Genomic DNA, 20,159 nt, shown 5'->3' on the forward strand with positions numbered 1-20,159 from the left:
TTGCTTTGCCTGAATTCACAGTTTCAGAGCCTCTGAGCAGCTCTGGAAGGGGGAGGGGAACCTGCCTCCAGATTAAGTAAAAAAAAAACCCAAAGAAAACAAAACCAAACAAAAATTAGGACCTGCCAAGAGATGCACAGTCCCAAGCAAGAGTGGCCATTCCAGCTCCTAAACTCAGACACCGTGTGTAGTGTGGATGCCATCTGACTTGCTAGGGGCTACACCATTGCAAATATAAATCAAATGGCAAAATTCAGACTGTGTTTAATCACAGAAAAGAGCTGGCTTCTCAAATGCAGAGCCTGAGCAATAGCATGAAAGAACAAACCCCTTTTCCATCTGAACCTGGATAAACAGCCTGATGGAAGAGGAATTGTAAACATGCCACTTCCTGCAAAGATTGATCGCAACCAGAAATAATTGATTCACGCATCCCCTTAGGAAACAGAAGGGCATTAACTTCCCTGCTGCTTCTATGCTCTGAAACATGGAGCAGCCCCTGGCATTGCTGTCTGCTCCTCACGGAGCCGTTGACAATTGTGGTGCTGCTCAAGTTGAGTCTCTTAGCTGACAGCACCACTTGACCCTGCAGGGAACTGGCAGTAAATGCTGCAGCCTCTCCAGCTCCTGGAGTTGTGAATCACACCTTCTTCACGAGGTTTGGCAAGTACACAGACCAGCCTCAGGTTTTTCATTTTAATAGGTACAACCACAGAAAGAGGAACAATTACCAGATCTGCCTTCCTTGTGAAGAATAATATCATCATATTCCCCAGAAGAGAATCCCAAGGTGGTTCTAGAGTTTATGATCAGCCACAGCCTGCACAGTACAGAGGTGGAATGCTTAATGTTTTACACCAAATGCTAAAGCTTACTTACAACTTTAGCAGTGTAAGCTAGTTATCTGAAAAGCAATTAAAGGTGACAAACAGTGCACACAAATGCATGAAAAATGACAGTAAGCTTTTCCAGGTTTTTTGAAACTCTTATATAAAATGTGAATTAGTACTGATGGAAAAATAGCAAGACAAGCTCCACACCAGAGCACTGGAACATTTTAAGATGAAGGTGACCTCTTTACTGAGAAGGATACATTTTATGATGACAAAGCAACACAGCTCTTTGTTTTTTATATACCTGAATTGAGAAATAAAGCTAGTATTTCCCTGGGTATTTTCTACACATTTGAAAATACACATTCTACACATCTTCAGACCAAAATGCATACATTTTAAAAATAACAGTCATCAAATTCATAAAACCAGCCTACTGGGCAGCAGGCCTGCAGGACCTAGTACTGGACTGACTGCTGAGTACTGGCTTGACTGCTGGGTTGTTGTGGGTTTTTTTGCCAAATGGAAAACACATAGTGCTAAGTCATCCCTGACAAAAATTATGCACTGTTAGCAAGAATGTGAAAACATCTACAAAATACTTTGCATTCAAAGACACCTTCACCCAGAAGCATCACTGTACATGGTACAGCACAATACAGAGTAGGAAAACACTGTCTGCAAGAGAGAACATTGGTGGCAAATGTCCTTTTGAATTTATATCCTGATACCTCTATCATCAAAAGAGCAGTTCATACACTGCTCAGAAAAATGTGTAGGAGCATGAAGACTGTATAGTCACAATCATACAAAGTAAAATGACTAAAAGTGGCAGTTCCATTCCTTAAATCTTTAAGAAAATTTTATTATTAACAGCAAAGAGACCACCAAGACCTTTTTAAGTCAATTAAATGCTACAGAACTGGCCCCATACTAAATATCAGGTCTTCATCCCCATTGAGGGGATGGGCACTTGAGGTCACTAACTTGTTGCCAGTGACAAGTAGCAACAAAATTCACCTTGGTAATTTTTCCTTGCTGGATGCAGCAAAGGAAGAGTATGTTTTATGCTTTGGCACTCAAACTTACCACAAAGCAGAAGTTTTCCTTCATTCTGGTTAGACATTTTGCATTATGCAAACGTACCCAGAACAACTGCACCAAACTGCTTTTCCTCCTAGTGGGAGCAGAGCAACCACAAGTATTACCCCATTTCTTTCAATGTGCCACTTAAACCCTGTGCTTTTTGCTGCTTTCTCTCAAGGTAGCGAGCTCGGGCATCTGATATTGATTGATCATCATTCCTTCTCTCCATCTTCTTTACAGAGTTGTCCGTGACTCCTTCTGGAGGGAGAGGAGAGAGAGAAATACACTCTTCTGTGTCAAAAAAATCCGCATCATTACAATTCCTACTACCTGTAAAATACCCAAGCTCCCCAACAGAATCCCCTATGTTTTTCAAGTCCCAGTCAGTCATTTGAATGAATTCCAGAGAGGACAGACTGTACCTCAGTGGAAAAGGGAAAAAGTGAAAAATAAAATCATTCCTTAATTCCTATGGCAATTTGCAGCTGGGCTCACCTCATCCCCAAACGGATCTCTTGCTTTCTATTGAAAGAAATACTATGCATCTTGTGTCCTATGCACCTGTTTCTTCTCTAAATTACGTATCTCAGACTGATGTTTAGGCAGGAGAAAGACAACACTATCTGTATACACTTCCAGGGGTAGGAGGAAGGGAGAGGATAGAATACAGATAAAGGAGTGGGAAAAGCCAATACTCCAGATCACACACCATTAGAAATGCACTCCCCCTGAGCTGAGACCTTGGGAGTGCTTCTCTCAGAAGAAAAGCAGGAAATATTTTCAGTTAAAAATAAAATTTACAATAATAATACTACTAAAAAAATCGTTCAAAGACTCTGAGTATATAAATATTGTGTGAATGAAGCAGCCACTGCAGCCTGCTCCCAAGGCTCTGGGGCTGGGCACCAGTTTCTTCAATAAGAGGAAGGAGCTTTAATCAGCATTCATTATTGGAGTATTTGTAATTATTCTGTTTTGGAGTCAAATAATAATTCAGCTCGTGCTACAGCCCTTCCTTCCATTGGGCACTAATGAAGCCTTTGGCAGCTATTCTGCCACCTACCTATAACGAAGCTCCTAGAAATACATCTGTAAAGTCAATACTAAGCTCAAATTAATTTGCAATTGCCTGGTGAAATGAAACAGTTAAGGGGAACAAAAAGAACAAACCTCAGCTTCTTGGGCTTTAGCAAAATAGATGAGGCTCCTCTGCATTATCCAAAAACACAAATATACTTTCCAGAAATATTATAAACAAACCCAATTCCTGTTTTTAGCATTCAAAATAGTTTTTTATACAGTAATGCAGGACAGAGACCGTGGGCTGAGCAAAGCAGTCTGCATTTTTTGTATTGTTAAGAAAACAAGAGAATTTCTACAGCCAGTGCCTGTACTGTACAGTAAATCAATGTTTTGAAAGGGTCATCTCAGGAGTAAAGAGGCCCTTTGAATACTTGGCTGCCTGGTGAAACCTGCTGACAGGAGAATTCAAAGAATGTCAAGCAGCCACATCAGTTAGCAGGCATCAGTTTTAATTAAAACTATTTAAACATATGGTATTAAGTTCCTTGTCAGAATGAGACATTCACCAAAATGTGAGACTTTTCTCTACATTTTTTTGTTTTGTGGGGATTTGGGGTGGTTTGGTTTTTTTAATTCCTGCCACCGCCCCATAGCCCTTAGAACTTCTCTCTCTCAGAACCGTATTATTTTGGGTATCTATGGCTAGATACCCTTCACAAACTTAAATAATGGTCACACTCAAAATGCTTTCATTCAACTCTGTGTTAAAGTCCTGCTCCTGTCAGCTATAGTAAACCAGAAGAAGGGGGGAGCAAGGTAAGAACCAATAAGCAAACACCACTACACTCCTGCACTGCAGAGGCAGGGAAATAAGGATTGCAGAGCTGTAGTAAGACATGAAAACAGCTAGATCTACACGTATCAAGTATGTTAAGCACATCCAGACTAATACTGAATGCATTCAGTAGCATAATATATACACATGTCCAAAACAACCAAGGAAACTATACATGCCATAGCTATGGAGTAGTAGTGCACTTACCATACTGCCTCTTAAGGTCCTCCTTATTTTTCCACTTGATTATTTCCTCTTCAGTTACTTCTTCCCGTGCCACACTGCTCAGTTCATATGCATCAATCTGATGCAATCTGGGCAACAAGTCTTTGACCCATTCATAGCGAACAGGACATACTGTCCGGACATAGATTTTGGATGTCACTGTGACATCATGGAAGATGATCCACTCAAGGAGAGTCTCCTGGTTGTATAGCTGAAAAATTAAAAGATTATTTCAGAACTGGTAAAAGAACTTTTATTTCTAAACCACTCTCCATTGCAATATTTTCCAATGCAGACGCAAGAATGAGAGAAAGCCGATGTTACCCTAAACATTCCGACAGGGAAATTAAGGCATACAGATTTCCTTAAAGTTGCTCAAGAATTCCAAAGAGCCAGAGAAAAAAAACTCTGCATATGTCACACTCGTTTTGTAAGACAACCAGTTATTATATTTGAAGAAATGAGGCTTTTCTCCACTCTCAAGATGGACACTGATGCTTCTCCTGGCCATATGTCAGGACAAACCAAACAGAAGAGGAAGTGTTGGCAGGGACCTGTCTCTTAATCCTTTTATAGGACCTTTGCCATTTTATTAACAAACTTTGGTAACTTACTGTAGATGAAGGATGGATATAGACCATGCTGCCATGTCCATCCATTGTGCAGAATGTCTTGGCTGCAGATCTGAAAGTGTTGGGAAAAAAAAAAAAAAATGAAAAATGATAAAACATGATTAGACAGCAGCACTAAACTAAGCACATCAGCTGCAGTATAGAAGAAAATACTCAAATATATAAGCAGAGAAAGATCCTTCCAGAATTAAACTGCAAAAAAAAGAGAAATAAAATATAACTGTATAATTTACTGCAGAAACATTGCAACCTAATGCAATAATAAACAGGGTTTGTGACTGAGACTGGAATTGACAGCCATGATAACTGGAGATTTCCAAGTTTCATATCTGGAACTACTCATCACCTCGCAAGCTCATTTCACAGACAGAAAAAAAACTACTATTCCAAGAATGTAATGAGAGTGAAAAGCAGTGTACCCACCAGGCATCTAGCCCTGTGCAGAAACACCACCTTCAGCTGCAATTGCTATTTGTAACATCACACAGCTTTATTATTCTGTTTTAATATGCAGGTACACCTTTAAAGAATATGCATAATATCTTTTCCACTCAATTCTCCGAACTTCATTACTTACCTCCTAGCTACATTGATAAAGTATCCTGCACATAGACATCTTCTTAGTATTTCAGTTTTGGAACCTTCAAATGTCTCTTTAGGGAAGTCTGGCAGCTATGTGAACAAAAAATGTGAATTAGCATCTTTCCTAAGGAAAAAGTGGCTATACTCCTTCCATCCCCTGAATTTTAAGCTTTGGATTTCTCACCATACAGAAACTACATGGAAAGGAGAAAAACCTTCTTGCTCATTACCAGCTTCATATCTGTTAGTCACAGAAGCTACAAGAAGGATGCTCTAATAAATATTTAAGTGGATTCGTTTCTACTGGAGAAAGACAGGTATCTGGCAAAGGCTCAGTAGTCCAGTACATGTCTTAAATATAAACTTATATAACTCAGTGATATTAAAAAAGTCAATTTTTACCTGTTTCAGTTTACTGATTATTTCCCGAAGCTGTTTTTCCACACTGAAAGCAGACTTTAAAGCTCTCCAATGGATCCAGTATTTATGGCACCAAGCTGAAGGAGACTTGCTGAGAACAGAAATACTTGTATTATAAAGAAGCCCTTTGTCAGCTGCAGGCAGAAAATTGCCTCTATGTTTTGTTATAGTCTTATAAAGAAGGCAACTTACACAGCCAGATATTTTGTTCATTTAAATAATAAGTGTCTTGACAGAATTTACAGATCACAATAAGGAATAAATCTGCAGTTAGGCATGAGTACATCAGCAACTGGGAGTAATGAGCAATGCATAAACCACCTTATGTAAGGAATCATGTTATACCTTGCTTTGCATTGTTCAAAAATATTTAAGAGGGTTGCAAAATCATTGCATCCTCCCACTTGTGAGGAAAGTTCCTGGTGTTGAAGCTCAGCCTCCTTTTGTTTCTGAGGATCACCTAAGGAAGTAAGTTACATCTCATGTTAGCAAAGTCATTTTTATTTATCACCCCTACTCTATTTCCTATTAGCATTCCTCCAAAGTGTGTTTGACAGCCTTGGCTCTTTTCATGTTATTTTCTTATCTGTCTCTCCTCTGCAGCTGCATTTACAGTTCTGCCTCCTTCTACTACTACTGAACAAGAACAGGTATATGCTAATAAATCTGTGATTAATTTCATCACTCAGGACTAAAGCTGAAAAATTACAGTCTCTTAGAAAGAAACGTTCTATGTATTTCTCTCTTACAATCAATTCAGATGTTGACATGGAAAGATGTCAGAACAGTGACCTGAAACAAGTAGCTCACAAGGGTCAAGTGAAAGTTTTGTCCTGAGAGAAAAACAAGACTGTTGAAACCAACCCATCAAAGCACAATCTGCTCTATTTAACTCTGCTTTTGTCCTCATACTCAAGTGACACAGTAATGGAAATCTTAACTAAATAAGAGACTACTAAAAATGCAATCTGTGAGTTTAGTGGGAATTTACCTTCACTAAATGCTGGGAATGTACCAGGCAAAAGCAACATTTCTAAAGTGTTACTTCAAGTTTTAAATACCCAAAGACTTTTGTCCCCAGAACAACCCATTCCTCTTAGCAGAGAGAGATACAGCTGCAAAGGCAAATGCATCCTGTTGCTGCTGTCCTGCAGACAATGCCAGAAGTCTGTGGGTATTAAAAATAACACCAACAAATTAAGAAAGCCTTTTCATATACATATTGCACATGAGCAAGTGCCTTCAGAATGGAAGTCTCTGTGTCTGTGTCCTAATGTACAGGGTTGCTGGAGACTAACTAGCATGCTGTGCGTTAGCTAGCTGAACAGATAACAAGGGCATATTGCCAGATGGAGGATGGGAAAGTAAATGCACATTTGTGGGAATGGCAAAGACCCCAGAGCAGAATCCAGGCTATCAGTACTGTCAGCAGTGTCTTTAGCTGTTGCACTAATGGGCACAGTTAATAGACTACAGAGATAACTGGACATAAGCCAATGAGTGACTAGAAAGGACAAAGGTCTCCCACAAAGGCTATGATACCTATAAAGACTATATATATGTAGCACATTGAAGGGGAAAGAGGGAGGCAAACAGTGAGGGAAAGAAAGCAGTAACGAGGAAATAAGAGAGTGAGTTTAGCACTAGTGAGAGGTGCTAGCTTAGAACCACAGCAGAATTACATTTTCCATCTAGAAAAACACTGGAAATTGAGTCAGTGTTGAGCTTCTCACAGTAACTTCACAGGTTTATTTGGTTAAACAGAGTTATTGAACAGAGAAATCAATTCAGAGGCAGCAACCCCTTTTGTTAAGAACATTAGTCAGTCCCTGTTGTCTGTACACAGACCAACAGCAAAACATCTGCTGTAATGCAGTCTGGATTTCTGGAGGGGTTTGGTGGTTTTTTTGGTGGGGTTTTTCTGGGTGGATATTTTTTGGTTGGGTTTGGGGGTTTTTTGGTTGCTTTTTTTTGGTGTGCTTTCTTTTTCTTTCCCTCCTGTGACACAGTTCTCTCCCTTACAACCTCTCAGCAATCCATTCACCCATATGTTGCTTTACAGCTCACAGCCTTAGGACAAATGCAACCCAATTCCATGCTATTTTGAAGTCATTGGAACAGCTGTTGTCCAGTTCCTAGTGTCCAGTGTGCCCTGACTCCAAGAGTACAGAAAGCTATAACAGCATTTGGGCAAAGTATCATTATGTGTTTGTCCTAATCTTACCATTCTTCTCTACAGACCTGCTACAATGTACTGTGGGAGACAAGACACTGCACTTGAGGACACTTCCTCACACTGTAACATAAGTGTTGTTTAAAGCATTCATTTAATGTCTCTCACCCGTGCTGGGCCTAGCTGAGACAAACTTGCTCCTTGGCAGGAATATCCTTACACTGAAGTAAAGGTTTATGCTACCGTTGTTCAAAATACAGAATCAGTACCTGCTTTATAACCTTGAGATACACCTATAAGATACTGTGGCCTCACAAACTATTAGCACCAAAAACTACCAAGGGAGAAGATGCAGGTCTCCAGATGAAACATGCGTGCTGCCTGACCATTGCCTGGTTGGACAGAGATGTCCCTGTCCAAGCAGAATTTCCCCCCCAATCAAGGCTGTACTTTGTGATAAGGGGCTTCCTACCTGGACGAATAAAGACATTTTCCACAGACAACATGGCTGCTATGGGAAGAAGCAGGTCTTCACAGTCAAGAGAAGCAGCTTTTATGACAGCACAGGTCAGGTTGGGAGGGAGGGGAAACTGCACCAGGAATTCACCCAGTCTTGTCACATGACCTCTCCTTATCCCAGGAAAAAAAAAGATTTAAACACCAGATTCAACAAAACTGTGTTTAAACATGAATCAGAACACGCACACACAATGCCAGCCACCATATACTGATAAAGAGTACGAAAGAAGCATTTCCCTCTGGACTGTTGCAACACTGCAGTCTGTGTGTGCCCAGGCAGGTGCTGGAGACATAAAGCAAATGTCACTAGCAGAAGAATGTTTCATCTTTCTCCAGCTTCCTTATACCTGCTCCATGGCAGGCAAACCCAGCTCTGTAAGTTTATCAGATGCTTAAGAGGGGTTTAATGTATTTATTTTTTTTCCCCCAAGAAGAATTCCTGGAAGCTTAGGCTAAGATCTCACTTCCTGTCCTATGCTCTTGGATAGGCTTCACAGCTACTTCCTAAGTACCTTCATCACAAGTCTGGGATTTGCTGTCAGGAACTACAGCACACAAAGCTGAGGTAATTTGTCTGAGGTCACTCAGGAACTCCAGGACAATGTGGAGAAATTATTCTGTACCTCCCAAGTCCTATGCCAGACTCTAACCTTAATTTTACAGACAGTGTATTAAAACAGAGTTGTTAACTTCCTGGTCTAATAAGGAAACATATTCTACTGCTGGGGGAAGTACTTTAATCCATATGAACAACTCCCTAACATCAGTTAAACCATTAAATTTTTCTAGAGACTACACCCCTTTTTTACCTGTCAATAGCATCACACTGGTAAAGTTCTTTGAGAGCTTCTAAAATATGCCTTTCTTCAGGGCAGTCCAAATAGGGAAATCTATAGTAAAAAGTAAGATTAAAAACCACAAAATAAAACAATCTAGCTGTTCAGACTCAAAAAAGCTTTGTTAGTTTTCATATTTATTAAAATACTGTTTTAAACTTCCAGTACGGGTTTGTGACCCAAGTGCACATGAGCATCTTCAGCATATGGGCATGTAACTACATGTACAGCCTCAAGCTAAAGAACTACAATGACAAATCCCAGCACGACACTTGCAAAGATGAACTACATTCTCTGCATGTGTATGACTCTAAAGTTAAACAATTCCACAGAGATGAAGCTTTTGGGATATAAAACATGGGTATTTTAAAGGAACACTATTAACTATTTCATTTTGGAGAGAAGGAGCTAGTTTTAGCAGAACCTCAAACTGAGCTCAGGATCCAATCTGGCATTAATGACTGGGGAGAACAGCAGAAAAGCTGATTGTATCCAAATGCCACAGTTGGCCAGAGACAACCCTGCCTCCTGCCAACAGGCTGTTGGAGTCTGTGCTGCTTTGCTGCTGACAGGAAGAAAATATTAATCCCCCCTCCATGGCGGTTACCTTATGACATCATGCACAGAGAGGCACTTCAAGGTCAGGATGACAGATGTCAGACTGGTTCTCTTGATCTCTGGCACAGTGTGGTCAGGCATGCACTGCTCCCAGAATTCTTTGCTGTACAGTCGATAGCTCTTTCCAGATGATGTCCTGCCAGCTCGGCCAGCTCGCTGCTTTGCTTCGCTCCTTCCAAGCAGAAAAGCAGGGGGGGAAAAAAACCCAACTCTTGATTCCTTCTGTTATTATTCAAAGCAGCACACTGTAACTAAGATAAACTAATAGCAATTTCTATACCTGTAGATGGAAGATACATTACACTGTGCAGCAATTGAGAACTACAGCTATACAGGAACTAGCAGCATGAAGAAGCATTTCCATACAAGGGAAGATTTTGTTTTAAGCTTCTCTGAATCAGACTGTTGTATTCAACAAACAGAGGATAACGTGTGAGCTGCTGTTCAGACTACAGACAATGCATTGTCAATTCCTTCTTACTGCCGGTAACTTACAGAAAATTTTGTGTCCTGAACCACTTTCTGCTCAGCAGCAAACAAGAAGGCTTTAAATTATGGAGCCTCAAAGCCACCCCACGCCCTTTCTTTTATTTTAAAGATCATCCAACACACTGTATTGGCAGAGCAACTCCAAGAAGCACCAAACGTGATGTTTTTAAAACTTACTTTGAAATGGGAACCACCTCCAGTACGTCCAAGCCAACTCGGGGGTTATGATTCAATTGCTTCACAAATCCACTATCTACTACATATCTGAAAAAGATTCATACTCTGTCAGAGGAAAAAACAACAGAAATCTCAGGAGACAGACAGGTAACTGCCACATGTATGTAATCAAAGCGAGAACACATTTACCCTACAATTGCTGCAAACAGGTTGTTGCACTCTGCTGTTCAGCTGCAGCCCTGCAATGGTTTAATCTATAGGATATTACAAATAACAGCTCCCAGCACCAAAGGAGACTATGTTCATTTAAAGGAGCTGAGATTTGGTTTCATATTAGGGTCCAACAATATTAGTCATCTGTAAGACTACATAATGCTATCAAGGGTTTTATTATTCACTACATAAAAAACAAAAGGTAGCAGGTAATCATTGGACAGGTCTAGTAGTGGAAAGAATTCAGACATGTCTTTTCAAATGTAGTAGGATTTTCTGAATTCCCTGTTACAGCTTTTAGGAAGAACAGGAAATGGTACCTGACTCCTTCAATTGTCAGAGATGTTGCAGCAATGTTTGTCGCTACCACACATTTCCTAATGGCTCTGGGAGCTGGCAAAAATATTCTTTTCTGTTGATCTAAAACAACAGTTGGTCAGTTAAAGAATGTTATGTTACCATGTGCTATTTCAAACCTTATCTCTAATGCTGCACAAATTCTAATGGTTAGCGAAAGTCAGCTGACAAATCAGAAAGTGAATCGCATAATATTCTAAAATACAGATTTAGTTCTACTTTGCCATATTACCAGAAATCAAAGAACACCTTCTTTACTGCTTGCAAAATCAAGATTTTGAGATCAAAAAAGGCAAACTCTCTTGGATATTTCCTAACCCAGAGCTAGGGAAAGCAAACAAGATGGTTTTAATAGAATCTTCATAAAGGATTTGAAGGTTTTTAACAATCAGAGCAAGTGAAGGTGAAGATTCAGTTAAACCCTCCATGCTTCCAGCAAGTCTTATTTTAACATGTAACAAAGCAGCATGTGCAGTTTCTATTAATTTATTTGCCTTTCCAAAGAACAAAAAAGGGGAAGTGGGAATTCAACTTTCCCCTGAAATTTTCTCACTCACAATACTTGAAAAATATAAAAAAACTCTTTAATTAAAACTTTCTCTTGTACATCTAAAAATATTCAAATGCCTCTTAGAAACTGCCACTAAACAAACAAAATATCACTCTCAGTCAAGAATCCAACACCTATCATGGAGTAAGGAAGAAGCTCTACTTTTCTTTTAGACAGCTTTTCATTTTGCTCATTCAAGAAGGTAAAAGTTTTGCTCCCTCTCTGCTGCTCATTACCAGTTTTTATCTCTCAGTAGTACTGCCACATGGAAACTGTTGCCCTGCTCTTTTGAACACTTATTCAATCTCTTGGCATTCTACGTACCACACCCACACGTTTAAACACCACACTAAAGTTCATCTGAAAACACAGTGTCTGTGTTCAGTAAAGGTCAAAAGGCCTTTGTCTTTAACTCTTTGAAACCAGCTGTGGTATTGCTGCCAAATAAAACAGACTCATTCTGATAACCTGTACTTTCTTGTATTGTGTGACAAGCAACTACTTCTATCTTACCTTACAGGTCTACTCCCATCACAAAAAACCTACTGGCAATATCTTTTCCATATAAAATAAAATGTGCCTAAATAAGACATCTGAAGTTTTAGTTACACAATATCCCCTTTCTAAGCTGGAGACCTCAATGCCACTTCCAGTGGACACGAGTTTTACCTGGAGGATTCTGTGCCAGTACACACCGCTAAAGTTTGATAAGTTTATGAACATGACAAAAAAACCCCATAGTGCTACAGTATTGTAACAAATGGATTAACGAATGATATTTTTTTCCAATTACAAAACAAATACTTTATTAGGATACTATTTATAACAACTCTTGCAGTTAACATTTATGGATATCAAGTTCCACATGTCACGCACTGACCTGTTGACATTGACCCATATAATGGTAAGATAAGCAGACCTTCAATAGATCGATCATGTACTTCATACCGGTAATCAATAGATTCTGCTTTCTTGAAAAGCAAGTCACAAGCTCTTTCTATCTCAATTTGACCTAAAAAACATACAAGAGCATTAAAACACCTTATGTAGCTGCAACTCTGCCTTCCTAGTTTGCAGCATCTTGAAACAAGATTGTTTTGCCAGTATTACAAGAATCATCAATACAATTACAAGAAGGAAGGACTATTTATGAGAGTTAGATAAGGAGGTGACACCCAGTCTTACCATGGTACCTCTCACCAAGGCTTTTCCTTAAAAGATGAATGAGTAAGTGCCTGGCCCATATACTGATGTAGGGCTTTGCAGCTAAAGAAATTTTCCCTTCCTGAATTAGCAAGAAAATAAGATAGACAACATGGACAACACAGAGTAAATTTGGCATAGGAAGAAAGGATTCTTAAGTTAATGTCTTCTTATCTGATCTCATAGACATGGATATACCTAAACACACTCTGAAAACTGTCAGTTCAAGGGACTCTGTTTGCCAATCTGCAACTTCCCCTTCTCTACTTACTGCGCTGAGAAAAACTATACAGGAATTGGAAGGACTGTCTTTATGGTTTTTGCTGGCAGTGTCATGCTTCACCTGGAAAAGCCATCAGTTGTTGAAAGCAAAATTCTCACCTGTCAGAAAAACCAAGATGTCACCTTCTGGTTCGTTTAAGTGGATATCCAATGTCACTTTTACAGCCTGAAACAACAAATAAGTCAGTAACAGCTGGAATCTCGCTCTAAAAATCATAGTACTAATTCTTTCCTATACCTGCAGAGATGCTAAGAACACAGCAATACAGCAGATAATTCTTGTGGTCTTTCACATATGATAACCATACCAGAAAAACACAACACAGAAACAAAGTAAACCAGGCCAGACCTCTGTAACATATGCCTGGCTGCCAGTGTTCCGGGGACTGAGCAGGTTGCAGAATATCGACTTGACAGGATAACTTCTTCCTGGAATATGCAGCACTGAACAGTGTCCAAAGAACTCTGAGAGCTTGTCTACCTCCAGGGTGGCTGACATCACCACCACCTTCATTGCCATCTTCCTGTCTGGTGGTTTCTTCTGTAGAAATAGTTTCTTCAGCAAACCAAATAAAATATCCTGACAGAAAACCAGAAATAACTTCTATCAGTGTCCCAGTTTACTTAGAAGTGCCTGATGAACTTGGAAGGGACTGATTTTATCTTGCTAGTACAGTGAAGACAGAAAATCACATTTGCAGGACCTAAGCACTCAGAAAAATACATACAAATCCACTGCCTGGCTTGTAAGCACACAAATTGGTTTCTAGTATATAATTATTTTTTATCACCTTCCTCACTGCCTATAAACACAATTACTGCAACTTGAAATCCTAAAATACTCTCACACCCAAGCCATTTGCAAGCAGTTACCTAAGACCCATTCAAAAAATTCATCACCTCTATCCAGCATACATTACCTGAGCGAGTGTGCACCCTCCTTTGCTGTACTATTTATTGTTATGACTTCAGCAAGTCTGTTTTACTCTGCAGTGCTCTGGATTAAAAATCTTCTTAGATACAGGTGAAGGAGCAATTTCTTACATTACCCTAATTATTTGCAATACCCTCAGATGCTTGAGGACAGAACTGGGATTCAGAAAGCATTTTCCTTTTTCCCCAGCTGGACTGGCAGATTATTTGCTGAACTGGTAGGCTGTTTGACACACAACATAATCTATTGAGGACTGAGTGACTTGAGTCTCACTTCACTTGCCACAGAAGGGTTAGAGTGACATTTGATAGCTTTTGGTACTTAGGTCAGTCTAGATACTTCCGTGAACCCAAAAGCTTTAATCTCTTTGCACAGGCACATACACACCCTAAGAAACATTAGCCCTTACAGTGATAGAGATGTTTTAGGGGTTTGTTTGTGTGTGGCTTTGGGGTGTTTTATGTTAGGATTCTGGAAAATTTGCGTTCACTGTGCTGGCTTCAAATTCCTGGAAATTTGGGGAAAGCATCCAACAGCCAACCAAGTTTTAACTGCTTTCAACTGCAACAACAGCTACAAAAATTCCAACAGGATTACACGACACATCTTATTTTCAGATTATGCAGCATGTAATAAACAGAGAACACAGCAGCAATTCCATGGTCTTAGGACAGCAAAGTTTAAAGCACATCCATGCGAAGTCAGCCAAGGTCCTTTCCAACCCAAACTATCCTATGATTCTGTGACTGTGCAAAAGTGAAACAAGGGTATAAAGAGACCTGAGTAAAAGAGAGAGTAACCCAAAAAGACAAATATAAGGTGACACTCACAGTGCTGAGGCTCCGCTCATGGGCTTCATCCAAAATGATGATACTGTACTTGCTAAGAAGAGGGTCTACCAGTATTTGCCTCAGTAAGCAACCATCTGTCATATACTTGATGGCAGTATCCTGAAAGGTTTAATTAGACATTCAGCTGTTATCCTGATTTTTTACTTCGAAGCAAACACTTCTACAGAGATCACATACTTGTCCACAACATACATAGAGATCACAGGTGTTTGGAAATGTTTTAGTTGTAATGTGTTCAAAAAATTAAATCAAATTAATTATATGATATATATAATAGCAGCTTTCCCATTGTTTGGGCAGACAGCTTCTCAAGGCTGAGACCTTCTGTGCACAAAGCTCCAGCAGAGACAATAGGGTTGTACCACTCCATACCTACACCACAGCCACTGACCCCACCATGACAACAGGGCCAGGAACACAGAGCCCTACCTTGCTGGTGCAGTCATCGAAGCGGACCTGGTACCCAACGACACTGCCCAGTGAACAGCCCATCTCCTCGGCCACCCGCTGTGCCACTGAGATGGTGGCAACGCGCCGGGGCTGGGTAACACCAATGGCTCCATGCTTGGCAAGGCCTATAGGGGAAATGGGAAGAACAGGGACACTGAGTAGTGCTACTCAGAATCTGTTTATACACAAGCACCAACATAATACATATATGGTCTGAGTTTTTTGTTTAAAGGGTTTAATCAGTCATAGAATCCCAGCCTGGTTTGAGTTGGAAGGGACTTTACAGCTCCTCCAGCTCCAACCCCTGCCATTGGCAGGGACCCCTTCCACTGGAGCAGCTGCTCCAAGCCCCTGTGTCCAACCTGGCCTTGAGCACTGCCAGGGATGGGGCAGCCACAGCTTCTCTGGGCACCCTGTGCCAGCGCCTCAGCACCCTCACAGGGAAGAACTTCTGCCTAAGATATAATCTAAATCTACCTCATCAGCTTTTAGCCATGCCCCTTGCTGTATCACTACATATCCTTGTCCCCAGCCCCTCTCCAGGTTTCCCGCAGCCCCTTTAGGCACTGGAGCTGCTCTCAGGCCTCCCCTTCAGGAGCCTTCTCTTGTCCAGGCTGAACAACCCCAATCAAGTCACCTCCTGTCACCACACGCCACGGACAGGGCCCGGCCCAGCCAGAACCCGCACCCCCGCGATGTGACAGTCGCGTTATCCGTGCCCAGGCCGAGGCCGCAGAGCCGAGGGGACTCTTAAGGGCCTCCCCTCTCCGCGGCCGTTACCTGCCTCGAAGAGGTACTTGGGCAGCTGCGTGCTCTTGCCGCTGCCGGTCTCGCCGGTGACGATGAGGAAGGGCTGCTCCTTCACGGCCTCCACCAGTGCCCGGCGGTACCTGCAGATGGGCAGGCTGGGTTCCGCCATGGCCCTAGGGAACCCCACGACCCCCCCCCGTCCGGTGCAACACAACCCCCGACCCGGAAATACACAGGAAGCGGCGCCGGCGCGCACGTGACGACATCGCGCACGTGACGACATCGCGTTCACGCAGCCGCAGACTGCCTCCTACGTAAGCCCCGCCCCACGAAGCCCTCCCCTCAGCGCAGGCCACGCCCCCTGCTCTGTGTCAGGGCGCACAGCGGCTGCTTTCAGGCTTTAGCCAAAATCGGTGTATTTTCCCCCAAATCTGCTGCGGTTTTTCACGGTAGGACTTGCTCCTTCCTGAGGGACGTTGCCCATGCAAGGAAGCCAGAGACACCTTTCCTCTGGGCTGCCTCGGACTCTCCCAAGCCCAGCGCCTCAGCCCCTCCAGGCTTGGTGCAGTTGAACTGCGGTGTGAAATAATGGAATCCCAGCCTGGTTTGTGTTGGAAGGGACCTCAAAGCTCCTCCAGCTCCAACCCCTGCCCCGGGCAGGGACCCCTTCCACTGGAGCAGCTGCTCCAAGCCCCTGTGTCCAACCTGGCCTTGAGCACTGCCAGGGATGGGGCAGCCACAGCTTCTCTGGGCACCCTGTGCCAGCGCCTCAGCACCTTCACAGGGAACAGCTTCTGCCTTACATTTAACCTGCACTCCCCCTGTTTCAGTTCGAACCCATCACTGTTTGTCCTATCACTGCAGTCCCTGTTGAGGACTCCCTCTCCAAAGTCCTTGTAGCCCCAGATCAAACTGCTCGCAGGCAATGTTCCCCCTGCACAGGTAAAATAGCCCCTCGCCATCGACAGGGTGTGGGGAAGACACACGATGGAGGGAAAACAGCTCCTTAAAATTACAAGTCTCTGTGATTTACCACACTGAGGATACTTGTTTCTGCTGCCTGAGGCCAGCCCCAAGGCCCCAGCTCTCTGGCAATGTCTGTGAGTTCACATAAGGCCTGAAGGTGGCAAGCGATGTACATTCAACTTACACCAGCCTGCAGTCCAGCGTCCCAGCTTGTGCCTAGCTGGGAAATAAATACCTGTTCCTGCTACAGCACAGTGTTTGCATTGTGTCTTGTCTGTGTGTCATAACGTTTGTTTCCTTTACAAACCCTGTGTCTGTTGATGTTTCACGCTCAGGCTGTCTATCAATGACAAGAATCACACACTGAATTTGTCATCACACCATGACTGAATTTAGGCCACCTACTGACTCTGGTTATCATCAATCACCTCAATTTCTACCTCCGACACAACAGGAGAAATATTAACCTACAGGCTCAGGCATCACTGTGAGTGCTTGCAATGCACTCTAAGGTTTGGCAAATGTTACATCAGTCCTCAACGTTGCCAGCTTCAGGTATGTCTAACCTGTGAGTATTCATTTGGCCAGTCTGCAAACTGGCATTGTAAACTCCTGGCAGATAGATAAGCTGGTTTTCTGCCCTTCATTTCTAAAGTAGCCAGAGATAAAACAGCATTGCAGGAACTGTGTCATTCCAGTACCACAACTAGGAGAGATACCTGATGCTGCATCTTAGGGTTTATTGCTTTTAGATGTTTGCAACAATCTGACAAAAAAAAAGATTCCCTTCTCTAGGGATTAATCCCTTCTCTATCAGTGCATAAATTGTCCATTGGCTACTGGCAAATCATTTGTGCATGGGTCCTTTCTTGCAACATGCAGATTCCCACTTCGGATAACACCGAAGTGTATATGTCTACCGTTTCCCCCTGAGGCTCTCCAGCAGCAGTTACCTGAAGTAACTTAAACACTCCTCTATAAGCATGAAAAGCTTGTCAGTCTGGCAGCAAGATTACTGTAAGCAGTTTACAGCTCTGTTCATTCAGGTGCATAATGGAATGTGCCAATACACTACTTGTTACATCCCTTTAGGAAAACATATTTATTGCCTCACAATGTGCAAATGCTATGTCGCCACTAGTAACTCACCTAGTTAATGGTGATCACATACACTGCTGTATTGTATCTAATTGGAAACTTCACACTTCATTACCCTTTTTGGTGTACATTTACTGGTAAGCCTTTTCATGGATATATACGTCTGCATGAATGCATACACACTTGCACATTCTGCTTGATTTTATTGAAATCACATACTGCTTTTGGCAGGCACAGAGACAGGAAACGTTTTTCAGTTTTCTTTTTGTCCTCTTAACCTGGGAATAGCAAATTTGGTTTTAATCAACCTCTTTGCAGTCTTGAACTTTGTGCTTCTGGAATACTGTGCCATTCATTTCAGGATTTCCCTCTGTCTAATAAACGTTAATGAACCACACTCCACAATTCCCTTGTGATCTTATCTCAGTTCCACAGATGGGCAAAACAGAAATGAATTAAGGGGTCTGCACACACCACAAATCAAAGGCAGGGCTGGAGGGAAAACACAGTAATCCTACTACAATTCCCTGCTCCAGTAACTGTAAAAATGCATTCTACCCGTGCAGCTGCTCTGTCAGTAACTGCCTTGCGCAGGGCCACATGGTTACTTTCTTCTTTGCCAGGGAGACTGAAATTGCTCTTTTCCTAAGGTTTAGCTTTACACATAACTGCAGATTCTGTGAGGCGATAGAGGGCTGTATGTCTGCCAGCTTGCTGTGCTGAATTATTCCCAAGGATGTCTTTTATTTTCCCTTCAGAGGAGAGGCTATTTTTCCTGCTTAGAAGGGATATAGTAGGTTATGGGGAATATTCCAGCCCCTACTTGCACACCACAGGTTTATCCATCTTCCCAGAGGAAAGGCTTGACTTCCTGTGGAATTTTCTTGCCCTTGCCTTGGACAAAGTGGTCCATTCCATGATGCACACGGCATCCCTTGGTGCCTGTGAAGAAAACCACATCTATTAATTACACTGAGCGAGTGAAGGCAGATAATTGCCTTGTGCCTGGAATCTCTGAGTAGGGCCACTTTCTAGAAGATCCCCGAGCTGTAATTTCAGTACAGACAAGCAGAATGAACCAATGTTTCTGCAAGCTGCACTCCTGTCAGACAACCAGCAGTTCTCCTGGCAGCCAGGATTTCTGTGGCACTGGCTTGTGAGTCATTATTGAGAAAGCATTATTCTTAAAACAGAAGATGGGCGCTGTAGAAAGAAGGTGTTAGACACAGCAAAAAAAACAAAGCCCCTTTTCCACCTCCGTCTGCTATCATACAGTGTCGTGCTACAAAACATTTGCAAATGGACAAGTTTCATTTCAAATTTTGCTCTGCTTGTTAAAAACTGCTTCTTTTTGAAGAGAGAATCAGCTGCCTTAGCCTTTCTCCTACATAATGAAGAGGTTTTCCTTGTGTTTAGCTCCATGGAAAACACCATTTGTAGAGAGCAGCCTTCTGTCATTATAGCCAGGTTACTCATAACTGCATTCACTGGTTTCTGCTGAAAAAGGCTGCAGGAAATACAGTGCTGGCAGCTATCTGCGCTTCTATTGACTTAGCTTGTTTTGCTCGGCAGGTGGCAAGAGACAGTGCAGGTCAGATCCAGGTTAAGAATTGCTCTGCCAGCATGAAATACCAGTATTTCTGTGCTGGGAGAGGATTTGCAGTGTCAGTCTACCATGAAAGCACATCTCAGCTGCAATCCCATGCATGACACAGCCCTTGTAGAAGCTCCTCAGCCAGATCTCACTTAGCTGCCACTGGCACAAAGGGTAAGAGAACTGCTACAGCAGTGGCTGTTCCACTTGCTGTTGGCCAGACAACCCTGCACAGCTATAACCCTTACTCCTTCCTGAGCCAGCAGCTCCGAGGGTTCCATAGCTCTGCCTGCACATGGCCACAGCGATAGCCCTGACATACAGTGGACCACAGTCACAGATTTGGGTCTCTGTGTCCCCGTTCTGCAAACATTTCTCCACAAACCTTCATGTCTTCAGTACAAGAGACCTGGCAGACTCACTGCAAGCCTGAAATGTTACTCTTAAAGGCCTGGGGTTTTAA

General features: G+C 42.2%; 1 protein-coding gene across 2 annotated transcripts; it reads right to left on the reverse strand.

The window, feature by feature from the left end:
- Positions 1 to 682: 682 nt before the first annotated feature.
- On the reverse strand, positions 683 to 16,242 carry DHX40 (DEAH-box helicase 40). 2 transcript variants are annotated; one of them, XM_031042480.2, is made up of 17 exons: positions 16,069 to 16,242; positions 15,268 to 15,413; positions 14,818 to 14,937; positions 13,403 to 13,633; positions 13,153 to 13,219; positions 12,449 to 12,580; positions 10,982 to 11,081; positions 10,449 to 10,535; positions 9,772 to 9,954; positions 9,138 to 9,218; positions 8,282 to 8,439; positions 5,982 to 6,096; positions 5,619 to 5,727; positions 5,212 to 5,306; positions 4,617 to 4,686; positions 3,985 to 4,213; positions 683 to 2,174 (listed from the first exon to the last, which is right to left on the reverse strand). In XM_031042480.2, the coding sequence occupies exons 1-17, from the start codon at positions 16,205 to 16,207 to the stop codon at positions 2,038 to 2,040; spliced, it is 2,199 nt and encodes a 732-aa protein (XP_030898340.2). In that variant the 5' UTR covers positions 16,208 to 16,242; the 3' UTR covers positions 683 to 2,037. The 2 variants fall into 2 exon arrangements, with proteins under 2 accessions (XP_030898340.2, XP_005141764.2); XM_005141707.4 differs by having other exon boundaries at positions 683 to 2,177; positions 16,069 to 16,241.
- Positions 16,243 to 20,159: the final 3,917 nt, after the last annotated feature.

Source organism: Melopsittacus undulatus, chromosome 13 (genome assembly GCF_012275295.1).
Source record: "Melopsittacus undulatus isolate bMelUnd1 chromosome 13, bMelUnd1.mat.Z, whole genome shotgun sequence".
Lineage (NCBI taxonomy): Eukaryota > Metazoa > Chordata > Aves > Psittaciformes > Psittaculidae > Melopsittacus > Melopsittacus undulatus.